Source organism: Lepisosteus oculatus, chromosome 26 (genome assembly GCF_040954835.1).
Source record: "Lepisosteus oculatus isolate fLepOcu1 chromosome 26, fLepOcu1.hap2, whole genome shotgun sequence".
Taxonomy (NCBI): domain Eukaryota; kingdom Metazoa; phylum Chordata; class Actinopteri; order Semionotiformes; family Lepisosteidae; genus Lepisosteus; species Lepisosteus oculatus.
The window spans coordinates 6,152,766-6,173,811 of record NC_090721.1 but is presented as its reverse complement, the minus strand read 5'-3'; the positions used below and the strand labels follow the sequence as shown (position 1 = coordinate 6,173,811).

Sequence of the window (21,046 nt, the reverse complement as noted above, 5' to 3'; positions counted from 1 at the left end):
AGGGCGAGATTGCCACTGCTGGCTTGGAGAGAGCTGGCCCTTTCAAGCGAACTGGGTTGCGGTGGCTGTGCTGGGTGTTCTCGAGTGTCCAGTGCCCCTTGAGTGCGTGTGCGCGTGTGCACGGAAGAGCAGGGACACCAGGCGGCTCGTTAGCGCTCCTTTAAACGACACAAACGAAGGCGGCAGGGGGCGGGGGTGGTGGCAATCCTCTTTCATTAGATGGAAGTGGTTGATTATCCTGCTCGATCTGGGGCTGGAAAAGTAGGGCAGTGTGGGGGCTGGGCGGGCGTCACTGGTGCCCCCCCACGATGAAGCAGAGTCAGTGTGCCTCGTTCGACTGCCTGACTGCCCTGGCCCAGCTGACCTGCCCTCCTCCCCGAGCTGATTAAGGCTTAGGGAGTATTTTTAAGCATGTGCCGAGAGACTGGGCGGATTGCAGGCTTCTTGGGCTTGCGGCTCGGGGACACGGCCGAGACGGAGGAGTCACATGGCCCGAGTCCTAACTGCTCGTGGCACAGTGGGGCGCGGGGGGCTGGAGGGCACGGGCCCAGGCTGTGCTTGGGGATGCGGGACGGCGCAGGTGCGCCCCACTTCTCCGCAAAAAGGCGTCCTGTCGCCTCACATGCTGCTTGGATGCCTGTGCTGTTAAACCACCTGTAGAAAAACACCCAGCTGCCCCTGTGACAGAACCAGACGAGGGCTATTTTATTGCTTCTTATTTCTTCTGGTTTTGATTTGTAGACACTATAATAATGGGACCAAGCAGAGCGTGTAGCCTATGAAAAGGGGATTTTAAGGACTGATCTCCCTTAAATCCTGCCGATGGAAAACTTTGGTTGTTTTTAGAATTAAAAAACGTAGGGGTGTGTGTGTGTGCACCTGGCCATTGACGTCTTTGGTTTGAAGAGTAGAGCAGAGGACTGCCTGGTTGGTTTGGGACCCTGTGCTGTGGCCTCAACCAGACTTGTGAGTGTGGCTCAGACCAGTATCAAGTTGGTTTCGTCCACAGCCACTGACTTGGTAGAAATTTTCCCGGTGCTGTGCTTTATTTTCCCAAAAGATATTTGTATGGGAGGTAAAGAGTTGGCGGGTATTTGCCCCTTGCTCACTTGCTATTGACAGATTTCATGTTTTGCAAAACTATGATTTTTTAGGAGGATTATGCTTAACAATTTTACACTGTCGTGGGCTCAAAACACCTTTCAACTTTGTGCATTTATATACACCCTGCGCATCCACCGTATCAGTGTGTGAATGCACTTGTCTGTCTTTGCCTTGTTTTATTTTGAAGTGCCCCGAAATGATTATCATGAAACACAAAAGATTATTATACCAGTGAGTGAATGCGAACTGTCAGTTACAGAACGTACATCAGTGTAACAAAACCCAAATGGGGGAGGTAATTGCTTATGGAATTCGCTGTGTGAAAATGAAACGCTTGCCGCAGAGCGAGATCAGTTCAACTGTCTGATTCCGTTTACCCGACACAGCGCTGAAAGCTCAGACCATTGCAGTGTCGTAAAAATGCACTGCATAGAGTTGAAACCTTATTGCGTTTTTTCCCGATTTTAATATTATGAGCACATTTCTACCGGGTCAGGAGTTTTTTGGATATTAAAGATAATTGCGTAGACAGCAAATAAATATGTGCTTCTATAATGTCATTATAAAAGGAAATTACTTTGCTTTAAAGACAAAGGTAACAGAAACGCTTTGAAGAAGCCTCCAAATTTTTAACCAGCTTCCCTATAGCGATTGCTAGCTCCCGTGTGCATCTATACCTGTCTGAATGGTTTCATTTTAAACTAATTAAAATGGTGGGCCGTTTTCGTTCGGGTCTTATGACAACATGTGGAATCGCCAAAAGTCAAAGATGTTTTTAGCTCCCGGTTTTATCTTTTCTTTCGCCGCCGTTGCAGTTTTTTTTTGAAAGGCGCCCCGATCCAGTAACTCCGGAGTGCGAGAGGAATTTTTGCTAGACGCGGTGCTGTGCGCAGGACGCGCGTGCTTAAATCTCTGGGATGACGTCATTGCGCGCCGCTCTGCGCTGCGCGCCGCACTGCCCTCCCCTCCCCTCCTGTCTGCGCCTTTCTTTGTTGCTCGGGTCTCTGGGTCCACGTGAGAAATGAGCACATGGCTAGCCAGGGCCGCGTGACGTCAGCCCCCCGAGTCAGCCCCCGCCTCTTGCCCGGCACGTGAATCCCGGCTTCTGCAGCTCGCGCTGGAGACGAGCGTTTCAGCTCGGTCGTAATGGAGGCGGAGCGCGGTGTGCAGATGTGTGTGGAAATCCGTTTTAAGAAAATCAAATAAAGAGGCTATTCCTTGATTTTTGGTTTTAGACTTCTTTAATGCGGGATTTGTTTCAGAGGTTGCCTTTTCCTTAATGTATTGAGACAAGAATTTCTTGCTGAACCGGTTGTGTGTACGCACTCCTGCCATGATACGAGTTAAGAGGCAGGCTGCGGGTTCTGGCGATTCGATAAAAACAGCGTGTCATGTCAGTGTAAGAACAATGTGTATCCGTGTTAACAAAAAATACCCTTCTCCCAGTTCTCCCACTTACCTGAGCATGCTGCTTTTATATTGGATACTTTCCTCTGAAGCAACCTTTTGCAAATCAACTATATTCAGTTTAAACTTACAAAGGATGCTTGTATGTTATGACTGTGTTCAGGTGGGTTTCCTGCAGGTGCACCACCTTTTCACAGTCCAAAGAGGTCCTGGTAGGTTAAGTGGCTTCTGGGAGAGCTGGCCCAGTTGTGAGTGTGTGTGTCTCAGTGTGTCTCTGGCCTCCTGTCCAGGGTGTATCCTGCCTTGTGCCCGTTGCTTGCTGGGATAGCTTCCAGCTCCCCCGTGACCCTGAAATGAAAGAAGCAGTTCGAAAATGGATGTGATAAGAAGTTGTGTGCATTCTTGAGGCACGTTAAAACGAGCACATGCTAATTAAACACTTGTGAATATGGAACTCCCTGCACTATTTTGACACGTTCGCCGGGGAAGGAGGAGGAGGAAAGGAATTAGCAGCTTGCTTGCAGCTTTGCACCAAGCCCATCAAGCAACTGGTCCCCAGTTCTCAGAGCAGAGTAAGAGCACTGGCAGAGTGGACTGTTTGAAACGGATCAAGAGCAGGGTTGAACCGGAGTGGAAGTCTCTTGTGGGCGCAAGTTTTCTTGCGCCGTGGGGCGTGCATCTCTTGAAGCCGTCGGAAGTGGGCTGCGTGCAGAGGGGGCTGAACCGTGTCTTTGCAGGGAGTGCACGTTTCCCGGACTCCAAACGGGCTTTGACGCAGTGCTCAAATATTAAGGTTATTCAAAAGCCCCGTCTTTCAACGTGTAGTTCCTCCCAGCACGGCCAGACAGGGCCACAACCTTGACTTCAGGGTTTGGGTCGAAGGCCGCTCTTGCAGTGCCGTGGGCGAGATGTTATTAGACTTTTTTCCCCCGCCACTGCTCTAAAAGCAGCGTCACACAGCACTGATGATTCACAGCCGAGCCGTCGCAGTTTTCCGAAACAGCCTGCCGGCCAGACAGCCATTTTCGAACCGTTTACATCCAATACAGGGTCACCGGGGAATCCGAGCATATCCCAGGAAGCAACAGGCGCGAGGAGGGGTGCACCCTAGACAGGACGCCAGTCCATTGCAGGGCACAAACAGACACAAACCCACACACCACCCTGCGAACAGACAAGCTCCACACAGATAGCACCCCAGGACTTAAACTCAGACCTGCTTAAACTTAAACTCAAGACCCCTTCAACAACAACAACAAAAAATGCATACTGGCTGGAACTGCTTGATAGGATTTAAGGAAAAACGTTTCAAAAACCGGATGGGATACAGCCAGCGCTTTGAATGGTTGCTTACAGCCAAGCCGAACTGTGAGAACTCCAGTCCTGTGCTTTCTGGTTACCAGAGAGAGAGAGAAAAGAGGCGTAAGAAACGCCGGCTGAGCGCTTGCATGAATAAAACTGCCCTGTGTGAAGCTGCGTGTAGGTGTGTCATGTGACCGGTGTGAAAGTCGCTGCCGAGCGGGGAGGAGGGGGGTCGCGGGGGCCGCCTGGTCTCAGTCAGGGCGTCTCCTCCCCCGACCCCGCGGGGCCACGTGCTTCTCGCTCAAGTGGCGCATGACGCGGCCGGGGCTCTGTTTACTTCTCCCGGCACCGCGCGCTCCGGCTCGCTTAATTAACCACTAATTAAGCAGAGTTCTTCTGATTTTCACGTTTTGTCGAAGATTGTGTGTGTGTGTGTGGGGGGGGGATTCGGAGTGGTTAGTCGGGGGAAAAGAAAGCACAAAGCGATTTAAAAAGAAAACGGAAGCCAAGCGTTACCAAACTAACAGGGAACTTTTACAGATCCATACTGCCCTTTTCGGTCTTTTTCGTAGTCGATGAAGTGAAGTTGCTAAATCCAAGACATGTAAGTTCTTAAAGGTAAAGCATTACTGGCATGATATAGCGCCCTGGGTAAAAGTTGCTTCTTTACCCGTATTTCTTTTAATAGGGGCTTCAAAAGTGACTTTTTTGGCATCCTGAAAGGAAATGAATGGAGTCAATTCAGGACACTTGCTACCACGTTTAAACCGTGGGTGCATTTTATTTCTCGGGTTTTCTGTGCTTGTTCTCTTCGTGCATAATGGATTCCTTTGTCTCTTCCTGGGATGCAAGTCGTTCATTCGTGTCGGGGAGTGCAGGCGAGCTCTAAATGGGGCTGCGAGTCTCGTCATTAATATTGGCGCAGCGAGAGAGGGGAGAGCCGTCTACCCGCCACTGCGCAGTCGCAGAAGCGCGGAACGAGCCGACAATGAGAAAGTGTGCCTGGGTCACAAACACACGCCGAGCACATGCAGCAGCGTGTGGGAGCTTAGGCTTCGCGCAGGGCCGCACGCAGACGCTGATAGAAAACCGGTGCCAATGCAGAGTTTGTGGAAGTACCCAGGGGGCACTGGAAACTTCCTGGGTGTGTTGAGTCATCGTTTTAGCGCCCTGTGCATCCTGTAACTGGAGGGAGAGTGGAGTGGGTATTTTTAGGACTGCTTTGGCATCGAGCGCGAGTCCTGGGCTGGCAGCACCCACTGCTCAGGGCTGTGTGCCTGTGTGGTGGTTTGTAAACACCACTGTGGGCACAACCGTGCTGTCGGACTTCCCGGGTGAAAGGTCGCGTGTGCAGGAGAGTAAAAGGTGATGGTGGGCACTTCCTGTAAGAGTGCCGTTTTCCCTGTTGGCTGGGGCCCATGATTCCACTTCCTGTGTGGAGCTTCCCTGCCGTATTAGAGTATAATGTGGGGGAGGAAAAAACAGCAAGGGAGGGAATAAATTTAATCGATCGCACTCGCTCTCAGAATGAGCTTTGTTGGTAAGTCTTTTACTAGGAATCTTCTTCCATACTCCCTCAACCCTTTACACATGTTCACAGAATGGAACACAGCTTCAGACTGTTAGCAGTTTGCATGATATGTTGTAGTACGATACAGAGTTATGCAGTTAGAAGCTACATTACCCCACAGCTCACAACTGTCAGCCCACTGAAACAGCAGGTGTGAGCCTGACCGCTATCTGGATGGGAGACCTCCCGGGAAATAGTAATAATAGAACATTTCTAAAATAGTAGGTCTGTTAACCTGCCGTGTCCTGGCCAGATTTCCCCTGGCCTTTACCAGTCACGGCCTCCTCTCTTCTCCTCCCCACTGACAGCTGATGTGTGGTGAGTCCACTGGTGCTCTGTGGCTGCCGTTACATTATCCAGGCGGGTGCTACAGGGAAGCTCTGTATAAGTGTAAGGATTATCTATTGTGGTACAGTACAATGTAATATGACGCCATTATAGTACAGCACAGTTAGAATATATTCCATTCCAGTTCTCTCAAACTTTCCATGTACAACAGTCCTCTGAGAGCAGGAATCATTTTTTGTTGCTCTTCTTTGAACTCTTTCTAAGGCTGTAATGTTTCTGTGGTATAATGACCAGAACTCGCCATACCACACTTTATTGCTTCCCTGCTTTTTCATGACCTGTGTAAATCTGTGTAAACCCCTCGATGCCTTTTGCGTTTAACCTCCAGGCACTCAGAAGCACCCCTGTGATATGTGTCATGTATGTTCTCCTACCCGTGTAGATCACGTTGCACAGAAAAACAGAGAGGTGGTTCCATTCATGTTTGTTGGTGGCCAGATCTCAAGGAAATAGCCCTTTTTATGTAAAATGAAATCCAGTCACCTCGTGCTTGGATCAAAGGAAAAGATGTCAAGTTCTAGCGTTTGATAGAGGTGAACCCTCCCCTCTCCAAGAAAAAGACATAGCAGCCCATAATGAAAAAAAAATAAAGTGAAATAAAATCTATTTTCTCCACCCTATTGCGCCAGTGCAACCCTTTCTAATAAATTCAGTTGCTAGGGAAACCGTGTAGGTTTTCAGCTGTTGCCTTGACAACAGCCAGGGACTCCAGTGTCTTATTTGCCGAAACAAAACCCGTCATCGTTTTACTACGGTTGCCAGCCCAGTGCGTCTCTGAGGGGAGGAGCTGAGGGATGGTTTCTGCAGGGTGTGCATGGTATTGATTAATTAGGGGTGTCAGGCCTAGGTGCCAGTGCTGTGTTTACCTACAGTGTCAGGTGTTTCATCCACAGGCCAGACTGGACTTCACATCCACAACAATAATAATTTCTTACATTTACATAGTGCTCTTCTGGACACTCCACTCAAAACGCTTTATAGGTAATGGGGATCCCCTCCACCACCAGTGTGCAGCCCCCACCTGGGTGATGTGATGGTGTGCCAGTATTGTCACAACACACCAGCTATCAGTGGGGAGGAGAACAGAATTCAGAAATGGGAATTACTAGGAGACCAGATATTTCACAAATATTTGAAACAGTGGCATCATCCTGTATTTCTCCACAAGTACCTTGGCAGTACCAGTGACCTTAGCATGCAGCTGTTTTCTCAGAAAGCCCCGTTCGCCGTTCGGGACTTATTGATCCCTGGTCTGCGTGTTGACCTATGCACAAGCCAGTATATGCTGTGGGGGCTGTCTGATCTGAGATAAAGAATGACGGTTCACGACAGAACCTGTCTGCGGCAGGCTTTGCTGCATTGTGGGAGTTTTCCTTCCCTCACCCTGTCTTCAGCACAGTGAGAGTTGATACAACGGTGGGCAGTCTCATTGGAATACATGCAGAGCTCTGTGAAGTGCATAGCTGTTGTTTTTTTTGGAGGCGGAGAACTGTGGCTATTTAACTGCACTTTGAGAGCAATTGTGCTGTGCTCTTTAGCTAGTCTTTTCATTGTGAGGACGTCTGTGTTACAGCAAGATCCGCTGAGGACTGACGCGCTCTAGTGCAGAGTGGCATTGATTGAGGTTATGTCCTAGGGCCGTGAACGAGGAGCCCCTGTGCGGTCTGACTCAGAGTCAGGACTGCTCTCGCCTTGCACGCTTGCTACGTCCTCTTTCCGCATTGTACGAAAACAAAAACGGAACACACCCTGTGAAGATGAGTCAACCCAGCAGACCTGGGACCAGAGCGCTAGAGTTGAGAGCAGCATGAGAAGCAGTACTGCAATGTAAGTGGTGGGCTGCTAGACTAAACAGGCCCCTTTAGGACCTCTGGCACAGGGTGCAGAACTGCCAGAGAATTCATATTACACATACAGACCTTGGCTCAATAGCTTATTTTTCACAAGTCTGTGTGTGGGTACTTTCTCTGATCTTGGTTTTTGCATAATTCCTCAGTAGGCATATACCTCCTTCTCTCATTGTGCTGGCTTTTCCTTTCTCCCCCATCTCTGAACAGACAGCATCAGCTCTGTCCTAGCTAATACCCTCTACACACCTTATCCCTTCTGTCTTCTTTGCCTGTCTGCTGCTCCTGTCGGTGGGTCACGTCCAGTGTGCCCGAGCACTTGCTCTTCTCAATTAGGCTGTTCTTGACCTCAGTGAGTAGTGTTGCTGTAATCCATGCAGGGAAGCAGAGGTGGTGGACTGAGCTGTAATGGGGTGTTCGTGTGCACAAAGCTGTGGTTGCTTTCTGGACTCAATACCCCTCTCATGCACATCTGTTCCCAGCCTTGTGTTGGCTTGGTTTCTGGTTAAAAAGCTCTACGTTTGATGTTCTGTAAGCGATCTTCCGTTGTTCCCATTGCAGCACGTCTGGCAGGCTGAAATTACAGAACACCAGAATCGCACCGAATGAGAGGAGGCCCATCTCATCTCGTGCAGCAGTTTCAGTTTGAAAAGCTGTAGCTTCTCTCACTTAAAGCAATTCCGATAGCCTCCCACGTGCTATACTCTCACAGATAAAACACACTTTTCAGCCCAGCCCTGCCAAACACACCAGACTGAATTCCTTTCCTACTGCGAGCTCTTGACACGTCCAGGGCACGCCCGCAGGCGGGCAGATTTATTCGCAGAGGCCTCGTGCCTTGTGCGCCGACGTTCACACGCACAGAAGTGGCGGAACAGGTCCCGATACACGAGATCCAGGCGCGGTGGAGCAGCCGTGACATGTTTATGTCCTTGGAGGTTCCCCCTCCCCCCCCCCCCGCCTGTCTCTCCGAGTTCCGCCTGGCGCCTCGGAGAGCGACTTCCCAGAAAGGGGAGGGGCCTGCCTCCGCGGGGCGTGCAGAGGTGTGCTTGTGCGCGGAGCGAGGCGGCGGGGAGGGGGGTGTGGGGGCAGGATCACGAAAGAGAGCCAGCGCACGCCGGCGGGGCAGAGCTTAGCAGGGGCCCACGTGAGGGAGGCAGAAGCTGTATCCTCGCTGCGAACAGAGGCAGGAGAGGCGCGCCACTCGCAGACACCGACTCGCTCACATCGCCAGGCTGAACCGCTGGTCTCGCAGGGACCTTTCCTTTCACTGCAACACTTACAATTGAGGCCATTCCTCCAAGTGCCAGTCTCGCAGTTGTATTTAAGTGCTTTGCACCTCACAGTTCTGGGTTCTCGAAGCATACTTAAGCCATCAGTCGTAGGTTATTAAAAACTGTCAGCTTTCATTGTTGGTTAGCCTCTCTAGACAAGCCTGGAACAAGGTGCAAATACAGTGACTTCCATGCACAGTACCCCTATTCCCCAGCCCTGGTGTGGCACTAAGTGAGATGTTGTGGAGTACAAGGCTAAAGCATTTCATATTCCTTATTTTTGGACCTGTTGGATGTGCAGGCACTGATGTTGGACTGCACTGTTTGGGAATCTGTTTTTGGAAACCTAAATGCTATAAAGCTAGCTCACCGCCGGCAATTCAGAGGAACAATCCCTGACAGGAAGTTCCGGCAAGTGGTGCCCTCCTGGCACTGGGCCGTTGGCGCGTTTTGAAGCCTTGCTCCGTTACCTCCGGCTTTTTCTCGCCCACGGAGATTTGGGGACGCAAGCAGCCGGGAGCTGGCGAGCTCTGACGCGCCCGGTCTCCCTCTCCCTCTCCCTCCAGACCCTGAAGAGGAAGGAGAAGGAGTACGAGCACGAGATGGAGCGCCTGGCGCGGGAGAAGATCGCCACGCAGCAGCGGCTGGCGGAGCTGAAGAACGAGCTGAGCCAGTGGATGGACGTGATGGAGATTGACCGCGTGCTGCGCCAGACTGTCCAGCCCGAAGACGACCAGGCCTCCACCTCCACAGCCTCGGGTACCAGGGGTGGGGCAGGGGCTTAGAATCCTAGATCAGGGGTCACCATGCAGCTGGGTCCGAGTGTAGGCTCTGCTGGATGGTTCGTCTGAACACATAGGGCCACTGGTACCAGTGTGGCTTTGCAGGAGTTGATTATACTGGGTGTTAGAAGCAGGAGGCTATAACCCAGATGAGAGCAGTAGCAGTCTACAACGGCTGGATTCCTTGTTAATGCTGTAAAATTTTATCTGCTATTTATTTGATGCAGTAATTAAAATGTGTGGAGAAAATGCAGGGGTTTTGCTCCGTCTGCCCATGTGTTCAGTGCCCAGTCAAAGTGGCTGCATGGCCGATGTTCAGCTGTCCACGGCCTGTTGTTCATGTTCTTTTTGAATTCATGTCGTTCCTCCAGAGGGCGAAGACAACATCGATCAGGACATCGAGGACGAGAGGCTGCCCGTGATGCCCGGCTCCCTGCCCAAAGTGCCTCCTCTCCGGCAGCCTGAGATCCTGAAGGCCATCCTGCCCCAGCACCTCTCCGTGCAGAAAGCCCCCCAGCTGCCGGCGCTGCCGTCTTCCGGCCCGCCCCTCTCGACTCAGGCCCCGCCCCCCATCGCGACCGCCCCGCCCCAGGGCGTGGCCACCACCCACGCGCACATCGTGACGGCTCCCAGCATGCAGCCCACCGTCATCGCCCACGCCGCCACCGCCTCCCACGCCTCGGTCATCCAGGCGGTCAACCACGTCATCCAGGCGGGCGCCAAGCACATCGCCCACATCGCCCCTTCCTCCTCGAACTCGGTGCAGCTCGCCCCGGCCGGCCAGCCCATCGGCCACATCACCGTGCACCCCGTCGCCCACCTCAGCCAGCACCTGCCCACCATCTACCCCCAGCCCGTGGCCGTCAGCCAGCCCGCCGTCATGAGCCACATCGCCCACACGCTCTCCCACGCCCAGGTCAACGGCACGGCCTCCAGCCAGCCTACGGCGGCCATGGTGGGGAAGCAGACCGCCCAGGTCGTCACTCACCACCCCCAGCTGATGAGCCAGACAGTGCTGAACCCAGTAACTATGGTGACCATGCCCTCTTTTCCGGTGAGCACTCTCAAGCTGGCCTGAGCGCATGGGGCGGCGCAGAGGGAGAGAGAGAGAGAGAGAGAGCGCTTGAGCGACCAGGCCTGAGCAAGAGGTATTGGGGGCTCCTCTTTAAAACAACAACAAAATGCTTAGAAATCTGGAATGAAACCACAAACTGTGTGAGAGGGGGGGAAAAAAAGCAACAGGACTGTAAGCAGCAACTCCATACATTCCAAAAGACGCAATTTTATTTTTTTTAGTAGAAATCTATAATGAAAAAAGTGTGTGTGGGGTGGGGGGAGGCGAGCAGGCGGATATTTGGGGTTCGCGTGCTGGCAGAACTGCGCCTGGGCGTCCCGGCTAGCTGTCCTGCCAGGAGGGGTGTGGGGTCTCGTTTGTGGGGTGTCCACACAGCAGAGAGAGTTGGGGGGAGGGGGGGGGGGTCTTTCTTGATGTGATGCACTGTTCTGCTCTAGACATAATAATGGAAAAAAGGAAAAAAAAATGTATCTATTTTTTTTAAATATATATAGTTGTTTTGTGAAATGTTCTCAACAGCAGGGTTTCTGCACAGAAGAGCTTACTAACAGCCGGTCAGATGTCTGTAAATGTACTAACGTGCACCTGTAATCTCGTTACGGGAAGTGTAATTGTAGCAGAACTATTGATTAGGCCTTTCTGCAGTCACCCTGCCATGTGTGATGGCTGTTGTTGAATTTGGGAATCTGTCACGACCACCCCAGCCCTCCCCCCCCACCTCGACTGGAGCTAAGCAGACTGCGATGGTGTCGGCACGGTTTGGGCCGGTCCGGATCGGACGGATCCAGCTCTCCCCGGGCCTGTGATCAGCTCATGCGACTCTCAGTAGGTGCAGAAAAGGAAGAACAGCGGGCTCGAGCCTATGGAGCCAAGCAGCCCGATGCGTTTTTGCAGAACGTTTCAAACCGGGCATCTGTACTTCCTGGGCATGAGGGATGGTAAAAGATGTTACTAGCAGTGAAACTATGAGTGGCAAGAGTTTAAAAACGAGTATATATGTGCTGTTGTTTATAGTCCCATTCCTTTATGCTCTGTTTTGAATGGGAACCTTATTTTCCTGTAGATGTAGCTGCTGTTACTGCTTTTTGAGTCTTGGCGAGTAGTGTGCCCTATAAGACACGGCTTGGAACAGGATCCCTTGAGGTCAGAGATGAGCAGTTGTCTGCGGTGCTTTCATGTCCCTGCATGATCACTGTGGACAGCCCAGTGCTGCCCTCTGCTGTGAAGACGGTAGTAGGGCGGCCAGTTCGGCTTTGCTCTGAAGTGCTAGATGGACGGTATAGTACACTGTGAAGTGTTAATAAAGCATTAAATCAAGGAGTGGTTTACAGTAATCGTATAGTAGAACATGGAAGGAAAGTTATGGCTGCCATTGTTGTCAGAGCCTTTTAAACGTGTTGTTATGGTAGAAGGAAACTCTGGAAAGTGTAACTCGTATATCCAGTTTGTAGTTAACATTCCACCCCGGCATCCAGCAGGATCATTTTCCTGCCAAGCTGACAAAGGCAAAGATCAGAGAAGATGTGGGGCCCTGGTCCATCTCGGCTTTTGTTTCGAACTTAAGACAGAACCATCATGTCGAGCTGGCGAAGATGTCCATGTCACAGTGGAGAAGACCGTTTCCGCTGATGGGAATATTTTAAGCCACCGCGCAACAGGAGAAACAGAGGAGCTAGTGTTAGGAAAAGCAAGGTTTCAAGAGCTGCAGCTGAAACACAAGGAAAACGAAATGCCTGCCTGGCAGACTCCCCAGACAGTAATACAATGCGAGTTGTGCAGTGAGGGTGTGTGGCACCTCGGGGGTGTTTCTCCAGCGTGCAGGGCGAGGGGAGGCTGGGATGTGTGAGACCTGTGCTGGTACCTCAGTCGCCCCCTCCTCGCGCTGTCCGTGACTGGTGTCTGCACTTGCTGCTTTGTGCAGAGCGTCTGAATGAAGGGCGTTTGCCTGAGACACCCTCGGAACCCACAGGGATGACAGAGAGGGGGTTGCTGGAGCCGGAGGTGAAGAGCAGGGTGAGCCCGGCCACATGGGGGCGCCGGTGTGCCCCACTCTCTCGGCGGGAGTGGAGGCCTGCTGTCAGCTGTACTGACGAGCAGGCGGGCAGAGTCCCCCTGCTGAGCCACGCACGTGAGCCAGACAGGGGTTCTCGTGTTCAGGTAGGGGTGTGATGGTAAGGGAACGTGCTGGAGGTGGGTGTGTGTGTGTGTGTCGGGGGAGGGTGGGCAGGAGACACATGTATGTGTAAAATTTGCGGGAGGGGTTGCTGTGGTCAGTTTACAGTGCAGGAGGTAGACGAAGGGTCACCATGTAGGAAGTGTAGTGCCAGTGTGGGCCATCGTGTCTTGGCAGAGATGCATGAGATTCAGAGATTCGGTACCAGGATAAAATAGCCAGCTTATAAGCAACGCTTCTGTTCCTGTCTCTTGAGCACTGACTGCGAGTCAGAAATCCCAGCACGCAGGCGAACAATCGCCCTCTGCACTGAGAGCAGGCGGAAAGGGGGTAACAGTACCGAGTCATTGGTTTCTATGAACGGCGTGTAAGTGTAAGAAAACTGAAGAACCCACTCTTAGTCTTTCCATTTGTGTGTTGTGTTAGTTTTTGTCCTCCAGGGCAGGGGGCCCACGTGGAGTCTCGCAGAAACAGTTGCTGAATTACAGTTGTGTGCGTCTTTCTCAGTGCTCTGGGCTTCTACCTTGTGTGTAGGGGAGAGACTCAGGCTGCTTGCTGCCCGTGCGTGTTTGTAAGTGTATATGGCTTTATGCTATCATGATCAGTGGTGGGGGGGAGGGGGGTGATGGTGGTCACTGAGGGAATGGGAGGGTTTGTGATCTCTGAGCTTTGTCCTGTGATGTTCCACCACGAAATGCTGCAGTATTTTTACTTGAGAAACCTCGTCTGGTCCCTTCCCTGCTCCCGAGACTTTTGTGCAAACAACTATGAATGAAATTACAAATGCCTATGTTTGCATTCCACTAGCTGTAGAATGATGATTTAAAAAAAGAAAAAAGAATCTTATATGAGGCGCAGCTTCAACTTAATAGCACTGTGACTGCTGCTGTTCAGCACCACAAACTCTAAGCAGTTTTAATAACTGTAGCGCGCTGATTGCAGAATATGTGAAATTGTTTTCCTTTGTATCATTTGTGTGTGAGTGGTTGAGAGAGAGAGAGAGACCTGGGAGAAAATATTTTTTTTCTAATGTGCTATGTATTTTTTTTATGGCATAAATTCTGAAATTCAGTTGTCAGATGAAACTTTTTTATATATATTTTAAGATTTTACTGTTGCCTGTTTTTGCATGTAGATTGCTGATTCTCCTGTTTAAATGTTGATTTTTTTTTTCCATTTGTTTTCTGGGACCATGTACAGTACTGTAAGACCATGGGGGCAACTTTACAGACCTCTCTTTCCACATTGATATTATATATATAAAATTGTGTGTTTTCCCTATGGAGAAAGTTTAAGTTATATATCGCCTGTAAATTTTGGGCTGCATTTAGATTTAATTGTCCATTATGTTTAAAAGAAAAAAAAAGAATTAAAAAAAGATCAGAAGATTCTTAATAAATCTTATTACATTTACGATGGTGTTTCTTTGTTTCTTGTAAAGTCTGAAATGAGTGTTTGGATTTTAAAGTGCTGTTAACTACATACCATAACTAGGAACTCAATGTTCAGCAGAATAAGATTTTTTTTTTTTTTTTTTACTGAATTTTAAAATGATTGTTCCTTATACTTACATAGGGCCTTTCTGGACACTCCACTCAAAACACTTTACAGGTAATGGGGATCCCCTCCACCACCACCAGTGTGCAGCCCCAGCTGGATGATGCGACAGCAGCCATAGTGCACCAGAACGCTCACCCCACACCAGCTCGCATTGGGAAGTGATGAAGCCAGTTCAGGCGTGGGTATTATTAGGAGGTCATGGATGTTAAATGGGACATTTGGCCAGGAGGTCGGGGTATCACCCCTACCCTGGGATTTTTAATGACCATTCCCCCCTTGTTCCTCTAACACCCCTTAGTTTTTCCCAGGTGTCTCCCATCCTGGCACGGACCAGGCTCCCACCTGCTGAGCTTCCTTGGGCTGCCAGCTGCGAGTTGCAGGGTGATATGGCTTTTGGCAGGTTTATTTACTAAAGTGAATAACCAGTTTCTGAACAGGACGTGGTTTGCTTTTCACTGTTAAATCTCAAGAAAAAAAAAAGTCCAAACTACTGAAATGTAATATAAATATGCTTGTATTTTATAAAACTGTTCTTTGCTTAATTAAGGGAAAGGATGCTGCTTTTATCGGTGGGGAACTACAAATAATTTCCAGTTTACTTCTCCTGTTTACAACCATGGATGTTTTATTGCATTGATAAGCTATATTCTTACATATAAGGCACTTATATATAACACAATAGTACACTGCTTGGGTAATGGTCTCACCTGTAAAATTGTTTCTTCTGCAACCCTTGCTACAGGTCCTGAGTGTCCATGGGGCCTCAACCAGCTCAGTACAAATACCACTAGTGGCTTAATAGGAATGGGTTTTGTTTGATCTAAAAATTACAGGGTTTTCACTTACTCAAAGTCAATTTTATCTGCTACTCAACTTACAGAAGTCCAACATGTAAACCACTGTCATTGTCTCAGGGCAGGGAGCATTTTAACAAATCTCATTAAAGGTAAAATGAGTGGAACGACTTGGAAAAAAAAAACATGACACACTGAGATACTTTTCTTTTTCGTATCAAAACTCTTCTTGCGTCAAACACCACCAAAACAACCGTGACATTTAAATATCTCTTACAATTCCTGGCAAGACACCATTTTATACAGAAAGGCATGAGAAACAAATGGGTATTGGAATCAATAGCCTTTGTTGCAGTTTTAATGCCCTTCAGTATATTTGCCCATCTGTATTATAGCTTTAGAAATTGCAGGTTGACTAGTTGGTAAAATTGAAAAGCATACAATTGTGTCCGCCTTGTGGTCATTGTTGGGAATTACTAGACATTACAGCCCAACAATAAATCATATTGGCTCAGCTGTACCCCTTGAATACGGAACATATTATATCCATTATCCCAAGTGACAAGATTTCAAAGTAAATAGCTTTCACAAATTTCAAAATTAGACGTACTCTCCTTTTTTTATTATTGTATACAATATTCCGTCACGTAGAAACGTTTGCTCTCTAAATGTATGAATTAGTACATGAACATGTTTAATGCATTCATGAAGACATGGAAAAGGAATTACTTGTAAAAAAATGTAAATGTGAATGAGACGCGATACAATCCCCCCATCCCCACTCCTACAGCACTATAACGTTGGCACAAAAGATGCAGCGTTCCCTTTGGACAGACTAGTGTCGTAACACTAACAGTACAGTTTTAAACTACAGTATTTAAATAAAAGCCTTTAAGAAAATGTTACTAGGACCTCCCAAACTTAGGGACCTAAGTCCTTGAAAATAAATCCTCAAACAGCACTGCTGAGTCACTTTTGAAATTCCTTTGTGACAGCACAAGCACATCGAGCCAAGTCTACAATTTATTTCCCCACCCTCCCTTCTCTTTATCGTCACCCTTCCTGAAAATAAAATGTACATCTCACATACCCATTTAAAATCCAACCTTTCTTTCATGAATCCATCTTACTTTGTCTCGATATTTATCAAGCGACAGCCAAAAAGGATGCACAATCATTTTAAAGTCCTCCCTCTTAAATAAAACTATAAAACAACTGCGCTCAAAGATCTGCTTCTTTCCTTCTCCACTGGGACAGATCTCCTAGTAAGTCTGCAGGAAGCAGCAGTAAAGTTATTGTATACCTGCTTGCTCACAGTTGTGCATTCTCACTCAATGGCCTTTGCTTCTTTTTGAAGGAATCTTGCAGAATTGCAATGCATTTTTCTCAATTCTCCTTTTGCTACAGGGCTTTTCTTAAACCATGGCACTTTATGCAGCCTTTTAAGAAAATACCTGCTACTTTAAAAAAGATACATAAACAACAGCTCAGAATTGCTTGTATCGGCAGCACCACGTCATTTTTAATGATAATACAGTATGAGTTTCCCCTTAAGAAATTAGTGCTACTTTATCAACCTCATTTTTAGTTTTACAAATGTAGCAATGAAGCTTTGTGCTTTCATGTTGTACCTCAAGAATGGCAGTCCATTTTTTTAGGTGGTGTATTCCAATTCGATATTTACCAAAGCATATAAAGACCAGCAATACAGCACATCACCTAACCTCAATAGCCATGCACATTTTTCTTATACAGTTTTGATGTACAGGTGGAAGCCTTCCCTTCCAAAAAAGATGTCAGTCTCTCTCTGTATGGAATTTAAAAGGTAGGATTTTGTACAATCGGGGGGGTGTCTCAGAAACGGCTACCGTGGTGCCTTCTCATGACTGTAGAACTCAAAGAAAACTAGAAACAGACATTTTCTTGGTCCATTTCCCCTCTTAGTTCTTTGGTTGTGAAAGCACTAACTTTAGAATTTATGACAGTAAACCCTCAGTTTAATGGACTTATAGTATATGGGGAAAGAGGTGTCCATTACTGCCAATTGTCTGTTAAATCACAGATGAGGTTTTTTCAGCCCCAAAACACACCATCATAGGAGAGCTATATACTGTATATATGCTTTCTATCTTTTCATTTTTTTAACAATTACACCAAAAAAGTGATTCAATTGTTCATGTGCCCTTTTACCATAAATACACAAGCTCTGAATTTCATGTCATGAATATACTGTATAAAATTCATTAAAGCATACGAAACACCGATCGTAAGAAACCGACCTACCCCTAAAGGGCACCACTGATGTTCCTGAAATTGAAACCTATATAGTATTTATTTTTACTTTATTTTATTTTTGATGCAAAGATCAGGATTCAAACTACTCTTTGGCAGATTTTGTCTGTACGTTAAAGCCAAGCCCATTAAACCAAAGGTTTACTGTATTATATTAATCTACTGCTATTACCCAAAGCAACATACAGTACATTTGTACCCAGTGGTATAGCTTGGTGTTTACAGAGTTAATCTCAATATACTACCTTAGTCAAAAGCCCAATAGTCCAAACTTCCAGTTCTGAGTCCAGATTCCTAACCAGTACTTCACACTGCACCAAGGAACTTGACCATTAACATTTCAGATAGCAAATGGTAGCTTTTTTTGAGTGGTTTGGTTTTTAGATAAAAAAACAGACTTCCCCCCCACAAAAACTTTGACAATATTTCCAGATTCTGATTTCCCTCATCAGCTTCAGGGAAGCAGTGTCATCTTCAACAGTTTAGGAAACCCATTCCTGAGTTACTGAACTGAATGCACCATAACCCCACCTCTTCCAGCTACCCCTCTGAATCAGAGCACGTGGATGCTTCTTCATTGCTGATTTGAGCCACCCTGTACAGTTTATGGAAAACACAATCCTCAACCGTATTTGAAGGGGATTGACACAGGTCCTGAGACCGTTTAGATGCACCGTTCCCAAAATTAAAAGCTCCATTTGTGAAGGATCTGGGCATCTGAGAGAAGCCATATCCAGCAGTTTTAAAAATAAAATAATACAAAGCAAAAGAGTAAATAAAACAAGTTTTCACAAAAAAAGACAAGGTCTTCACAATTTAGTAACAAAAACAAATTATTCCTCTGTATATATATATAAAAATTGTAAATAAAGTTCTGTTCCCATGTATAAACTAAAGGATGGAAGAGCGCTGATATAACTGTGACCTGAGGGACTGAACCCTTTTTCTTTAAAGTAACAAGGCCTCTGGCTCCATAACCTGACGGAAAATTAATACAAACTTCCATGTACAGTAGAAGTATCCAGCATTGGTTGTGAAATGCAAATAACGGCAAATAAAAATCATACATTTCCTGGAAAGTCTACACCTTCCTTGCTCTCTGCTCTCATCCAGTTACAATTAACAAAATTCAAGGTCACTGGCCCAATCCCTTTCCAGTGAGGAAATGTTCTGAAACAGGATGAAAACCTCTGTAAAGAAAATCACAATTTTCCCACCTGAAGGAAAAGCCGATGGGAGGGACAATGCCACAATACCAGGAAAAAAGGAACACTGCATCTTTACAAGAGCCGGGACAACGCTAGCACGCTCTTCTGTCTTTTGAACTAGGTGAAACAGATATGCCAGTTCTCAGCCACCTCCGACGCCATCGTCATCGACTCTCTGCAGTCCAGTGGACTTTACTGTGTAGCACAGGTCGGGCAACGCAGACAAGTACAGCAGTGAAACGGTTATTATTTGGCTCTTTTGTTTTGGGAAAAGATGGGCAAGGTGGGTGAGTTTTAGGACAGGACACAGGGATAATCTTGGGAGTCTTCTGATCACAGGAGGCACTGGGGGGTTAAGATCCCTCCTTCTGTCCGTGCATCTGTTCCTGGATCTTCTGCAGCATCTCCTGCATCCGTCGCAGCTAAAAAGACAGAAGGGGCCAGTCAGCACAAAGCATAACAAGAACAAGCTTAATGAAGCAAATCGAGCCCAGAGCTGTAATAAACTCATAGGACACTGCTAGCTTCAAGGACCGCAGGTTCACACACCTGCTGTGAACGACAAGGGTAGGAGATTCTTCCTGTTGTTTTAATGGAACAATCAACTCCAAACCCTTTCACTGCTACAACGTCTCATGCCTGCACGTAAACCACACCTTCAAATTCTTAAACTTTTCACTGGGTTTTAAAAGTTATAAAAAGCAGTCGGCTAAAGCCCGACCAAGTGGCACTGTGTTATCTGGAGACGTATGTTTTGGAAATGTTGGGAGGGACAGGACACTCCACTCAAAGAGCTTTGCAGGTAATGGGGACTCCCCTCCACCACATGTGTGAGACGGCCGTCAAAGTGCACCAGTCTGCTCCCCACACACAGCCATCAGTGGGGAGGAGAGCAGAGTGCTGAAGCCAGGGGGAAATTTCACCAGGACACTGGGGTAACACCACTTCTCTTTCCAAGACACACCCTGGGATTTGTAATGTTCAGAGAGTCAGGACCTCAGTTTCATGTCTCATCCAAAGGACGGCACCTTTTTTTTCCCAGTATAGTGTCCCCGTCACTATACTGGGGCATTAGAACCCACACAGACCACAGGGCGAGCACCCCCTACATGCCCCACTTACACCTCTTCCAGCAGCCCTTAGTTTTCTAAGAGTCTCTCCTTCAAGTACTGACCAGGCTCACACCTGTTGAGTTTCAGTGGGCTGCCAGCTGTGAGTTGCAGGGTGATATGGTTTTTGGCAGGTTAAACTTGAGTCTGCTCTCAAGTCACACCTCTCCCCTTTTTCCAGAATGTGTTTTAAAACAAGATCAGGAATGTATTATAAGGTTCTCCACAACGAATAAAACACAATGTGGAAGGAAATCAACAAAAAAAAACCCAGAGATGCTTTGAGCAAAACCCAATGAGAGAACTCACTTTTACAGCTTCCTTTCAGAGTGCTCCCTTAGGAAAGCCCCTTACAGTGCCCCGCTAAGCCTGTCATTTTAGTCCATTCATTGTCATGCAGTGGCATCACTGCATAACCGCAAGGAGGAACTCAATTCAAACATTTCATTACATTTGAAAGATGAAGACTGTGGATAACCCTAAAGGCTGGGATGACGTTTTAGAACTTCAAATAAAGTAAATACCTGCTTTAGGGCAGCTAATACTGCCTCTAAATCCTAGTGTAGATAAAAACGGTATCCCTGCATTGTGGCACAGTCTTTTATGACCGAAAACTATCATTATACTTAGCCTGCTGCACCGAATTTACCATTAATAATTCTAATAATGTTACACTCATGTAACTTACAATTATTCTTGCAACAAGCAACAGGGACAGCTGATAATATTGAAGTGTAGGACACGATACACTGTACACTGGTTTAAGAGAGTGCAGGGTGCAGTTAAGACAGCCCTCTAGGGAGGCTATGTGCAAGTCATGCCCAGGAGGGCTGGAGGCTTCAGGTCAGAGGGAGCTCGATTTGGGCAACAACAGGCCACAGCCACAGGGAAGGGCCAGCAGTTAGAGATGGTCTGGAAACAGCTGGTTATGATCATCTGGACAAACAGAGGAGGACTGGGGAGCCCTCCAAATCACCCAAGGAGCACACTGCTCCCCGAAACAAGAAGGGAGTGAGAGTAGGGGATTCGGAAAACTGCAGCTAGTTAAACTAAATTCGTTGATTTTTTTTTTTTAATTTGGGGAAGTGGCAAAAAAAAATCATGGTTTGGGCAGACTCTTGGCAACAGAAATGTAATGCTGATAAGTGCAAAGTGATCTACGCAGGAAGCTGGCTCCTAAGACTCTGGGTCTTCACATGTG

The 21,046-nt window shown here is 47.7% G+C and overlaps 2 protein-coding genes across 8 annotated transcripts in view; one reads left to right on the top strand and one right to left on the bottom strand.

Annotated features, from left to right (window-relative positions):
* The window catches only part of mnta (MAX network transcriptional repressor a), a 28,573-nt gene extending 14,278 nt beyond the window's left edge, over nucleotides 1-14,295 (top strand). For both annotated transcript variants that reach the window (XM_069184211.1, XM_069184210.1), the window contains 2 exons: nucleotides 9,419-9,611; nucleotides 10,006-14,295. In XM_069184211.1, coding sequence (XP_069040312.1) covers nucleotides 9,419-9,611; nucleotides 10,006-10,712 — 900 coding nt within the window. In that variant the 3' untranslated portion in view covers nucleotides 10,713-14,295. The remainder of the gene's footprint in view (nucleotides 1-9,418; nucleotides 9,612-10,005) is intronic.
* A 1,541-nt stretch (nucleotides 14,296-15,836) lies between these two features.
* The window catches only part of LOC102697328 (septin-4-like), a 58,142-nt gene continuing 52,932 nt past the window's right edge, over nucleotides 15,837-21,046 (bottom strand). For all 6 annotated transcript variants that reach the window (XM_069184526.1, XM_069184525.1, XM_069184521.1 and 3 more), the window contains one exon: nucleotides 15,837-19,158. In XM_069184526.1, coding sequence (XP_069040627.1) covers nucleotides 19,090-19,158 — 69 coding nt within the window. In that variant the 3' untranslated portion in view covers nucleotides 15,837-19,089. The remainder of the gene's footprint in view (nucleotides 19,159-21,046) is intronic.